The sequence below is a fragment of the Entelurus aequoreus genome, linkage group LG13 (assembly GCF_033978785.1).
Source record: "Entelurus aequoreus isolate RoL-2023_Sb linkage group LG13, RoL_Eaeq_v1.1, whole genome shotgun sequence".
Classification (NCBI taxonomy): Eukaryota; Metazoa; Chordata; class Actinopteri; order Syngnathiformes; family Syngnathidae; genus Entelurus; species Entelurus aequoreus.
The window spans coordinates 14,973,196-14,986,857 of record NC_084743.1 but is presented as its reverse complement, the minus strand read 5'-3'; the positions used below and the strand labels follow the sequence as shown (position 1 = coordinate 14,986,857).

The window sequence follows — 13,662 nt, the reverse complement described above, 5'->3', positions numbered from 1 at the left end:
ATAAAAAAAATAAAATAAAATAAAATTTAAAAAAAAAATCGTTTTTGAATCGAGAATCGTGTTGAATTGAAAAAAATCGATTCTGAATCAAATCGTGGGACACCCAAAGATTCCCAGCCCTAATATATATATATATATATATATATATATATATATATATATATATATATATATATATATATATATATATATATATATATATATATATATATATATATATATGATAAGCGGTAGAAAAATGGATGGATGGATGGATATATACTTAATTAGTTTTGTTTTTCATCGAAAGTAGCGACTTGTTCAGGGTGTACCCCGCCTTCCGCCCGATTGTGGCTGAGATAGGCTCCAGCACCCCCCGCGACCCCGAAGGGAATAAGCGGTCGAAAATGGATGGATGGATGGATGTTTTTCATGGACTAACTAACTAATTACCTAACTAGCTATACTTTGTTACTTTTATTTTATCTTCATTTCAACAAAGTATAGCCTATATATATACACACACATATATATATATATATATATATATATGATAAGCGGTAGAAAAATGGATGGATGATGGATATATAATTAATTAGTTATGTTTTTCATGGACTAACTAACTAATTACCTAACTAGCTATACTTTGTTACTTTTATTTTATCTTCATTTCAAGATATTCTATTTTTTAACATCAGGGGTGTTCATGCACTAAGTATATATACTGAAAAGTCAAAATATGCTGGGTCTGTTTTTAATTTTTTTTTTTTATTTTGTAAAAAAAAAAAAATATATATATAATATCTGTATAGTTCTGATACGTTATCCACATACTGGTTGATTTATTAACCAAACACGTGTTGACGGTACCTTTAACCTGCAGAAAAAGAGGCAGTGGCTAAGAAGCAGTGGGAGGGTTTGACAGCTGCCCCTTCCAGCTCGGAGTCGGACTGCACCTCGCACAGCCGCGCAGTAAGTAAGCAAACATTTGTCTTTTTCAATCAAAACCCTGCGCCCGCACAACATGTTAGTGTGACGTAATGTTTGCACCACGTGACCAACGTCTTCTTCTACGGTCCACTTCCTTGTTTCTACTTCCGCCTTTGTCCGCGGGGTAAAGGCGCCTTTCTTTGAACAAACGACGACGACGTGCGCCCGGACGCGTCGTCGATAACGTCGCTTTGGTTGGTAAAACATCATTAATTTAATTTAATAATCAATACGTTCGAACAACGTTCCACCATCGTTGAATAGTCATCGTCCGATACGAGACGCTATGACGTCATCGGCGAAGCTTGTGTTGTTGGAGTTAACCAGCAAATTAACCCACGCAGTTACTAGTTGCTATTTAAACTGTGGGTTAAGTTACTAGTTGCTATTTGAACTGTGGGTTAAGGGAAAATATTGTAGATTTAGTATTTAAATGCACAATGTATTCCCCTAACAGCAGGCCTGGCCCTAACCAATCTGGCGCCCTAGGCAAGATTTTAGGTGGCGCACCCCCCCCCCCCCCCCTTTTTTTTTTTTTACTTAAAGAAAGCAAATTAACATATTATATGAGAGTGTTATGTTATGATTATCTTTAACCGAATCACAGCAGTGCTCAAATTAAAAAACAGCATTCCCTCTCATGTGATATTGCTTAATTAACATTAACGGTGTGCACTTTTAACAACTAGGCTTACAACTATACCTAATATATAAAGGGGTGGAAAAGTGACTATTACCTGCAGAGCAAACATTAGCTAACCAGAAGGCAATAACAATGTCAACAAAAAACACCTGCTTAAAAGATCTAATACAAATGTCCCTGAGGAATGTAAGGTGGGAGTACTGTAATTACCTTACGTTACATTATTATTTTCCATAACAATTAGCCCCCTCCACAATATTAACCCGACGTTAAAACAGAACTAGCTATTCATTGATTAGCAATTGCCGAATCATGTAACATTAGCTTAATGCTAAAAAGCCAGGTTACTATCACAGACAAATAATTTCATGTAGGCTAACGTTACCTACCTGCTACCTCTGTCTTTTTCTCGTTTCTCCTCTTCTTTTCTCTTTTTTCTTCCCTGGGCACCTGACAGTTTTAGCCGTTTTGACATCTTGTGTTGATTTTTTTGATGTGGTGACGTCCAAAAAGAGTCATGATATGGGAAGGGAGGGGGGGGGGCGCAATGCTGTGACAAATAATATTTCTATTAAATAGGCTTTACTTTGCATTTTAATTAACGTGGGATTATTTTTTGTATTTAGAAATAACAGTACCAACTTTTTTTTTCTTTTTTTTTTTTTCTCCAACATTTGTGGCACTGGCGTGGCGCCCCCTGATGGACGGCGCCCTTAGCATTTGCCTATACGGCCTATGCCACGGGCCGGCCCTGCCTAACAGGCCACATTATTAGGCACACCTGCACAAGCTACTATGTGGCTCAAAGTCGTGCTTTGGTGTCCAAAGTGCAGCCCATGGGCCATTATAAAAAAATGTAATAAAACTATTAATCAAAACATAAAAAGATGGAATAAAAGAGCAAACAGATGAATCGTAACGGGAAAAAGTTGCAATGTTGACTCTAGCTCGAGCTCATTTTTATTACCTATTCTGTGTTATATGTGTTTTATGTTGCACGATTGCACCAGCAGCCCCCGCGACCCCAAAAAGGGACAAGCGGTAGGAAAATGGATGGATGGATGGATTGCACCAAGAACTATTCCTAGTTTGTGAACCCATTCTCAAACAATGGCAATAAAAACTATTCTGATTCTGATTCTAATATTAAACAAAAAACTATTTTTCTTTAAAGCTGTCATTGCTAAAAAAAAAAAAACACCATATGAATCAGAATCAATGTTGTTATGAACTATTGATATATTCATGGCTCCAATAACTTCACATCAAATATTCCACTTTATATATATATATATATATATATATATATATATATATATATATATATATATATATATATATATATATATATATATATATATATATATATATATATATATATATATTTGTGTGTGTGGGAAAAAAATCACAACACTATTTCATCTCTACAGGCCTGTTTCATGAGGGGTTTTCCTCAATCCTCAGGAGAAATCTCCTGAGGATTGAAACAGGCCTGTAGAGATGAAATAGTGTTGTGATTTTTTTCCCACACATACATATTACGCTCTACCACGGTATCGAGCACTATTTTTTGGATAATCTAATTAAGACATATATATATATATATATATATATATATATATATATATATATATATATATATAATCTAATTAAGATTATATATATATATATAATCTAATTAAGACATATATATATATATATATATATATATATATATATATATATATATATATATATATATATATGTCTTAATTAGATTATCCAAAAAATAGTGCTCGATACCGTGGTAGAGCGTAATATGTATGTGTGGGAAAAAAATCACAACACTATTTCATCTCTACAGGCCTGTTTCAATCCTCAGGAGATTTCTCCTGAGGATTGAGGAAAACCCCTCATGAAACAGGCCTGTAGAGATGAAATAGTGTTGTGATTTTTTTCCCACACACACACATATATATATATATATATATATATATATATATATATATATATATATATATATATATATATATATATATATATATATATATATAATTTGCTATATAAACACAAAGTGTTCTATGACAAAAAGGGCGTAAAACAAAAAAAAAAAAACATAAAATGTAATGATTTAATAATCGACAGATCGATCTAAAGTTGATCGAGAGACTTAAGCGTTGAAGAAAACAATTTATGACTATTTTTAACACGTTTGAGTGTGCACCCTTTTGGATCGCTAAAAATTTTAGTGGATTTTTTTAATTTTTTACTCATAATAATGAATCAAAATCAATGTTGTTATGAATTATTGACCTATTTAAAGCTCCAATTACTTCACATCTAATATTCCACTGAAAAAAAATTGGGGGGGGGGGGGTATTGCATATTTTGTGGGAGGTTTTCCCCATAAAACGGATTTCTTTGACAAAAGAAAGAAAAAAAAATTCTTTAAAAGCTATTTTTCTTTAAAGTTGTCATTGCTAAAAAAAAATAAATAATGAATCAAAATCAACGTTGTTATGAATTATTGATATATTCATGGCTCCAATAACTTCACATCAAATATTTCCCTTTTAAGAATTTTTTGGGGAAAATATATATACATTATGACAAAAAGGGCACAAAACAAACAGATTAAAAAAAACATAAAATGTAATGATTTAATAATCGACAGGACGATCTAAAGTTGATCGAGAGACTTCAGCTTTGAAAAAAAAATGTATGACTAATTTGTAACACGTTTATGAGTGCGCAGCCTTTTCAATTGCTAATAATTTTAATGGGATTTTTTTTTTTTTAACTCATGATAATGAATCAAAATCAATGCTGTTATGAATTATTGACTTATTTAAAGCTCCACATACTTCACATCTAATACCGTATTCCACTTTTGTTTTTTGGGGGGAAAGATATTGCATTTTTTGTGGGGGTTTTTCCCCATAAAAACAGGGTTTTCTTTGACAAAAGGGGGATAAAACATTGTTTTTCTTTTTTACCTTATATCAACAGATACACCTAAAGTTGATCTGGAGATGTAAACGTTGAGTAATAATAAATACAACTAATTATATACGACTTTTTAAAAAAATTTTTACTGACAACATTTTGGGTCATACATTTAAATGTATATATACTATATATACATATATAATGTGTGTATGTGTATATATTAGTATTGCTTTTGAAAATGAAAAAAATGTCCCCTGAATGCTTTGATTTTTCAGTGGAAAAGGTTTGGACGCCTCTGGTTAAGTTGTTTGCTCAACAAATGACATTAAGGATCATCACGTGGTTGAATCTGCACACTTCAACAATAGCTTAAAAAAACCAGTTCTCAAACTTGTTTTTCACCAAGTACCACCATAATGACCAACATTAAAATACAGTAGCGTAGTAGGCGTAAGTATTCATCAAAAACACGGCAGATGTTTTATTTAACCGGCATATTTAATAGTTTTGGTCACTAACATTACACAATTTGAACAGTAACACAGTGTTTGAATAAAGGAAAATAAAACACTGGACTTAAATCAAGGGAGTTTTTTGGCGTACCACTCTAGGTATACGTATCACAGTTTGACGAAGCTTAAAGAAGTACATCTTATATTTAATCATATCCCTAAAAAAAAATTGACATCATTACCTTTACATGTTTGCTACAGTTTGTCTTGTGTGAAAACAAAGGAACATATGGAAAAAAAGGTTATGTATATCAATAAGAAAATATGAGTTTAAAATGGCACTGCCTTGCAGTGTTAAGTAAAGAAAGAAGTACATTGGCACAGTTTTTAATGTATTCATTCACCAATGTGTTTATTATTGCCGTAGTACAACATGTACACAGATTTATGTGCTCATTTGTGATCTGCACTGCTCTTTTATTGTCATCATGAATTTGTAAATGCCAGCATAATGTATTTGTATTCCATGCATGACTCTGTAACTCGTACTGTATCCTTCTTTTATCTGGAATATATATTTTTAGAAAGGCAGTCCAGTGACTGGGGTTGCAAATTAGCCAAAAGGCTACAAATCTTATATGCAACACATTTAATTTATTATGGCATTGACTGTGATAAATATATATATATATATATATATATATATATATATATATATATATATATATATATATATATATATATATATATATATATATATATATATATATATATATATATATATAAAAACAAAAAACTTTTCTTTTATATAAAAACAAAAAACTTTTCTTTTGGTACTTGCTGTCGGAAATTTGGGAAAAAAACAAAAAAACATGGAGGCACTATGGTTGCAAATGCCGATCCCCTAATGATACTCATCTCCATTGTGGAAAATAAACTGCATTTCCTCGTATCCTCAGTGTCACTATCATGTAGCATTATCACTGGAGGCCGAGGCTAAACATGTTACACGCTGAGAGGAGCGGGCATGGTAAATTGCTAAGCTAACCGCATAGCGAGCTTTAAATAACACCAACAAATGGGTGCTTAGTAAAGTTAAAGAAGTGTAGATGGAACCGCATTGCAGCATAAAGGAAGCAGCTATTGCTAACAAGTACCGTATTTTCCGGACTATAGAGCGCACCGGTGTATGAGGCGCACCCACTAGATTTTATAAGAAAAATATATTTACATATTTTAGCCGCAGATAAATATGTTTCGCAAATATTTTGGAAATGTAACAGGGCAGTAAAACAGCCGATCAAACAAAACAGAAGTCATCGTCATGCACCCACTAGCTGCGGAAGCTAGCTTTCGATTCAGCTAGACAGACTCAATAACTCCACGGTGACGTTTTGGTGAATTTACCCTGAAACTATAACTATCCAAAAAGAATGCCATTGTAAGGTAATAACACTAACACAGACATTCGTAAACATGTTAGCATGTTAACGACGCTAGCATGTACAAATATGCATAAAAAAAACACTCCGACCGTCATCACACATGGGACGGTTTAGTAAGTAATAATTGTTTTAGTTATATTGTATAACTTACCAACGTCGCTTGGAGTGATGAATGAAGAATCCATACGAGTAGAAACGCTATGGACAATTAATAGACGGAACGGAACTTGTACTTCCAGGTGAAACCTTCCATCCATCCATTTTCTACCGCTTGTCCCTCTTGGGGTCTCAGTATATAAATAAAAGTGTGTATAAAGTACTTTATTGATCCCTGGGGGAAATTCAGCACCACAGTTCGCTCACAATAGACAATAAACACTTAGATATTTTTTACATGTGAATAATATAAATACAGTCTATTATACAGCATTATTCACATGTAAATCATTTAAATGCAGTCTATTATACAGCATTATTCATATGTGAATAATAAATACAGTCTATTATACAGCATTATTCACATGTGAATAATATAAATGCAGTCTATTATACAGCATTATTCACATGTGAATAATATAAATACAGTCTATTATACAGCATTATTCACATGTGAATAACATAAATACAGTATTATACAGCATTATTCACATGTGAATAATATAAATACAGTCTATTATACAGCATTATTCACATGTGAATAACATAAATACAGTATTATACAGCATTATTCACATGTGAATAATATAAATACAGTCTATTATACAACATTATTCACATGTGAATAATATGAATACAGTCTATTATACAGCATTATTCACATGTGAATAACATAAATGCAGTATTATACAGCATTATTCACATGTGAATAATACAAATACAGTCGATTATACAGCATTATTCACATGTGAATAACATAAATACAGTATTATACAGCATTATTCACATGTGAATAATATAAATACAGTATTATACAGCATTATTCACATGTGAATAATATAAATACAGTCTATTATACAGCATTATTCACATGTGAATAATGTAAATAGTCTATTATACAGCATTATTCACATGTGAATAACATAAATACAGTATTATACGGCATTATTCACATGTGAATAATATAAATACAGTCTATTATACAGCATTATTCACATGTGAATAACATAAATACAGTATTATACAGCATTATTCACATGTGAATAATATAAATACATTATACATTTAAGTACAGTCAAAAAAACATGCATTATACATTATACAAATAATATAGCAGCAACTGTTGGTGTGTCAGCATCGTCACAGTCAGTCCACGGATTGATCCATAAATTGGTGACGTCGATACCAAGGGTCGTATCAATAAATGATTGACACTGGAGTGATTTGGTCTATATTTTTATTTTTTCAAAATCAAATTTATGTTGTTTTTGTTCATGTTTACAAACTCGGGGACAAATTCCCTGTATGACTTTGTTATTGTGTACTATGGACTTTGTTTTGCGCAATTAATTGTATGTCATAAAGTAGAACAAGGAACTGGTTTTAATATTATGTTAACATTGTTAAACTGTTATGCACTCACTATAATGTGATTGATATCAGTATTGGTATGGGCCGATCTCACAGCATACAACCGTGATCAGAACATCCCCAGTCAAACTATGTTATGATGACTTCATGTGGTCTAGATGTGAGAATAATGTCAAATTGCCAAAACAAAATAAAGTACTGGTGGTTGGCAAGATTAACGTGATTGTTGATTTACTTTGTATTGCCAGATTTTGTGCCATGGCATCTCCACTGAAGAGTCTGGTTAATGATGATAGCAGGTACCAGAAGGCCTTCCATCTTTTCCTGGAGCGCTCCTCGGAACATCAGTGCATGCAGGATTTCATCCACAAGGTCCTGCCAGACATATTGGCCGGGTAATCAACCTCACACACCTCGTACCAATGATGAATGTTTGTCTGGAAGCAACAGTGAGGGAAGAGAAAGGTGGGCCTATACCAGACCTGGGAAAATTAAGGCCCGGGGGCCCGTTAAGCTTTTCAATCTGGCCCGCCGGACATTCCTAAATAATTGTTTTAGATCTTTAAAATGGAAAGTGTAGCTGCCATTATGATGTGCAGTGATGTTTTCTAATGACCGCAAAGTATTTCAATGGTTGGAATCTACGCTTTTGCATGATATACTATTTACTATGGTCATCTAATTAGTTACTATGGTCATCTAATTAGTTACTATGGTAATCTAAGTCACAGCAGCTCAGACGAGGCACCAAACAGTGTGGGTGGGGAGCGTTTCCACAGAGTGTTTCCACAGAGTGTTTCCACAGAGTGTTTCCACAGAGTGTTTCCACAGAGTGTTTCCAGAGCGGCCAGCCTGAAATGCGGGTGTCAGGGACAGACGCAGAAGGAGATTTTTACAACAAAGTTCTAAAGCTTAGTGATATGTCATGTGTATCAGATTGTAGGTGGGGTTTTTTTTTACCCTTCACGTTCATATTTCGCTGTTTGTTGCGTTTTTGTTGCGTTTCGCTTGATTGTAAAATATGTCGATCGAGAGGGGGTGTGACGTGCACATGTTGTCAATATTCAGTGTTTTATGGTTTATAGTTAGGATTGTAAATACCACATTCTTTATTTCCATGTGCATTCCATTCCGTTTTTTGAGGCAGTCAATGTTTTTAGCGTTCAACCAGACGTTATTGTGAAGTTTTGTATTAGTGTTTCTAAAAATAGGACCCAAGCACACATACTGTACAGCAGATTTTCACAACTTATGTATATATATATATATATATTAGGGCTGCAACTAACGATTAATTTGATAATCAATTAATCTGTCGATTATTACTTCGATTGATCGATTAATAATCGGATAAAAGAGACAAACTACATTTCTATCCTTTCCAGTATTTTATTGAAGAAAAACAGCATACTGGCACCATACTTATATTGATTATTGTTTCTCAGCTGTTTGTACATGTTGCAGTTTATAAATAAAGGTTTATTTAAAAAGAAAAAAAAAGAAAAAAAAAATTAAAAGCCTCTGCGCATGCGCATAGCATAGATCCAACCAATCGATGACTAAATTAATCGGCAACTATTTTTATAATCGATTTTAATCGATTTAATCGATTAGTTGTTGCAGCCCTAATATATATATATATATATATATATATATATATATATATATATATATATATATATATATATATATATATATATATATATATATATATATATATACACACACACACATTTTTATCTCTAAATTTGGCCCTCCGAGTCAAAATAATTGCCTAGGCCTGGACTAGACCCAGGAGTGCCCCAACGTTTACCGCTGATGAAAAAATGTGTCATATATATATATATGTATATGTATATATATATATGTATATATGTATATGTATATATGTATATATATATATGACACATTTTTATTGTCATATATATATATATATATATATATATATATATATATATATATATATATATATATATATACATATATATATATATATATATATATATATATATATATATATATATATATATATATATATATATATATATACTGTATATATACATATATATGACAACAACAACAATAGAACAACAGCGCCAATAAACCTTAAAGGCACTGCCTTTGTGTGCAGGCCCAATCACATAATATCTACGGCTTTTCACACACACAAGTGAATCCAAGGCATACTTGGTCAACAGCCATACAGGTCACACTGAGGGTAGCCGTATAAACAACTTTAACACTGTTACAAATATGCGCCACACTGTGAACCCACACCAAACAAGAATGACAAACACATTTCGGGAGAACATCCGCACCGTAACACAACATAAACACAACAGAACAAATACCCAGAACCCCTTGCAGCACTAACTCTTCCGGGACGCTACAATATACACCCCCCGCTACTCCCTACCCAAACCCCCCCCCCCCCCACCTCAACACCGCCCCTCCTCCAACCCCGCCCACCTCAACCTCCTCATGCTCTCTCAAGGAGAGCATGTCCTATATTCCAAGCTGCTGTTTTGAGGCATGTTAAAAAAAATAATGCATTTTGTGACTTCAATAATAAATATGGCAGTGCCATGTTGGCATTTTTTTTCCATAACTTGAGTTGATTTATTTTGGAAAACCTTGTTACATTGTTTAATGCATCCAGCGGGGCATCACAACAAAATTGGGCATAATAATGTGTTAATTCCACCACTGTATGTATCGGTATCGGTTGATATCGCAATCGGTAATTAAGAGTTGGACAATATCGGAATATAGGATCTCGGCAAAAAAGCCATTATCGGACATCTGTAGTGTATACCTACAAAAAAATATTCTTGCATGCTAACAAGTATAATTTGTCAATTTACAAAATATTTGATGCTGACGTGTATACTTGCAAAATTACCCCCAAAAAATTATATACTAATGATTGTGGTGTGGACAGTTAAAAAAATAGCTATAAAACCGCAAAAGGCCACCGGGCCACACTTTGGACACCGCTGGCTTAGCCAATAATCATAAAGATTATATCACCATATATGTTATGAATGTTTCTGATCAGCTGCACTTTAACTTCAGCAGTGAAGAAGGGATGATTCATTTTCCTCCAGATCGAAAAATGCTCCATCCAAAGAGAATAAAATGTCACCGGGCTAACAAGAAAATCGATTTCGCAGGTGACAATGGCTAAAATGCATTTTTACATTATATCCACTCTATTAGTGGTTCTCAAATTTTTTTCACCAAAGTACCACCTCAGAAAAAACGTGGCCCTCCAAGTACCATTGAATGAGCAACATTAAAGGCCTACTGAAATGATTTTTTAAAAATTTAAACGGGGATAGCAGATCCATTCTACGTGTCATACTTGATCATTTCGCGATATTGCCATATTTTTGCTGAAAGGATTTAGTAGAGAACATCGACGATAAAGGTCGCAACTTGTGGTCGCTGATAAAAAAAAGCCTATCCTGTACCGGAAGTAGCGTGACGTCACCGGAGGAAGGACTCCTCACATTTTACCATTGTTTACAATGCAGCGAGAGCGATTCGGACCGAGAAAGCGACGATTACCCCATTAATTTGAGCGAGGATGAAAGATTTGTGGATGAGGAAAGTAAGAGTGAAGGACTAGAGTGCAGTGCAGGACGTATCTTTTTTCGCTCTGACCGTAACTTAGGTACAAGGGTTCATTGGATTCCACACTTTCTCCTTTTTCTATTGTGGATCACGGATTTGTATTTTAAACCACCTCGGATACTATATCCTCTTGAAAATGAGAGTCGAGAATGCAAAATGGACATTCACAGTGACTTTTATCCCCACGACAATACATCGGCGAAACTCTTTAGCTACTGAGCTAACGTGATAGCATCGGGCTCAAATGCAGATAGAAACAAAATAAATAAACCCCTGACTGGAAGGATAGACAGAAGATCAACAATACTATTAAACCATGGACATGTAACTACACGGTTAATAGATCTCAGCCTGGCAAAGCTTAACAATGCTGTTGCTAACGACGCCATTGAAGCTAACTTAGCAACGGGACCTCACAGAGCTATGATAAAAACATTAGCCCTCCACCTACGCCAGCCAGCCCTCATCTGCTCATCAACACCCGTGCTCACCTGCGTTCCAGCGATCGACGGAAGGACGAAGGACTTCACCCGATCATCCGTGCGGTCGGCGGCTAGCGTCGGCTAGCGCGTCTGCTATCCAAGTCAAAGTCCTCCTGGTTGTGTTGCTGCAGCCAGCCGCTAATACACCGATCCCACCTACAACTTTCTTCTTTGCAGTCTCCATTGTTCATTAAACAAATTGCAAAAGATTCACCAACACAGATGTCCAGAATACTGTGGAATTTTGAGATGAAAACAGAGCTTTTTTGTATTGGATTCAATGGGGTACCAATACTTCCGTTTCAATGATTGACGTCACGCGCATACGTCATCATATATAGACGTTTTCAACCGGAAGTTTAGCGGGAAATTTAAAATTGCACTTTATAAGTTAACCCGGCCGTATTGGCATGTGTTGCAATGTTAAGATTTCATCATTGATATATAAACTATCAGACTTCGTGGTCGGTAGTAGTGGCTTTCAGTAGGCCTTTAAAACACAGTAGCATAGTAGGCCTAAGTATTGATTAAAAAACAAGGCACAGATTTTTTTTAACAAGTAAATTTGATATTTTTGTCCACAGTTTGAACAGTAACACTGTGTTTGGGTATTGGAAAATGAAACACTGTTCTTTAACAAAGTGATTCTTTGGAGAGAATCACTGTACTATATGAAAAACGTCTTGCAATATGCATTTTCTTGCGCTTGGATCATTCCAGATTTCATAGTAGATCAGGCCCGTACGGTCCAAAGACAAAAGTAGTGACTGAAAGATGAGAAGTGTCGCTAGTAGTGGTCGGCAAGAGGTTTTTAATGATCTTGCAACACAAGCGAGTATACTTCACAGAGAACGTAGAAAGTGTGAATATTTAGTGCAAGCACCATTGATATAAAGTAGTCTTAAAGGGGTCATATTATGTTTTGTTTTTCTACATTAAAAAACTTCCTTGTGGTCTACATAACATGTAATGGTGGTTCTTTGGTCAAAATGTTGCATAGATGATGTTTTACAGATCATCTTCAAGCTGCGTTATGACCATCTCCTTAGGATGCGCCAGGCCCGGCCCTAACCAATCTGGCGCCCTAGGCAAGATTTTAGGTGGCGCCCCCCCACATCGGCAGTGAAGTGTATATACTCACAAGAAACCGAATAGCTTTGTCTTTGACCGTTTTTTTTACTTAAAGAAAGCAATTTAACAATCAAAATAGTTAACAAAATAAAAAAAAATATGGATAAATAAATGAATACAAAAAATAAAAAATGTATATATGAAATACAATATTTTTTACATATATAAACACAAAATAAAACGTGTCAACAAGTTGCATAAAATAAATTAAAAATACAATATAAATAAGGCACTGCACAAAACAAGATATCAAACCAGTATGACTTTAACAACTATATTACAAAAAAAGGGGATCCTACAGAGTTCTCTATTTGTGCTTTTTAATATTGCATTAACTAGAATGACTTACAAATTACTGTACACCAGGGAGTACTGTAATTACCTAACGTTACATTATTATTTTCCATAGCAATTTAGCCCCCTCCACAATATTAACCCGACGTTAAAAC

General features: G+C 34.1%; 1 protein-coding gene across 4 annotated transcripts in view; it reads left to right on the top strand.

Annotated features, from left to right (window-relative positions):
• Positions 1-891: 891 nt before the first annotated feature.
• The window catches only part of LOC133663199 (histamine N-methyltransferase-like), a 41,560-nt gene continuing 28,789 nt past the window's right edge, over positions 892-13,662 (top strand). The window contains exons 1-2 of one of the 4 annotated variants that reach the window (XM_062067492.1): positions 892-951; positions 8,213-8,359. In XM_062067492.1, the coding sequence (XP_061923476.1) occupies positions 8,223-8,359 (137 nt within the window). In that variant the 5' untranslated portion in view covers positions 892-951; positions 8,213-8,222. Of the gene's footprint in view, positions 956-1,058; positions 1,168-8,212; positions 8,360-13,662 lie in introns of those variants that run through there. The other 3 variants (XM_062067493.1, XM_062067491.1, XM_062067494.1) reach the window with 3 other exon arrangements.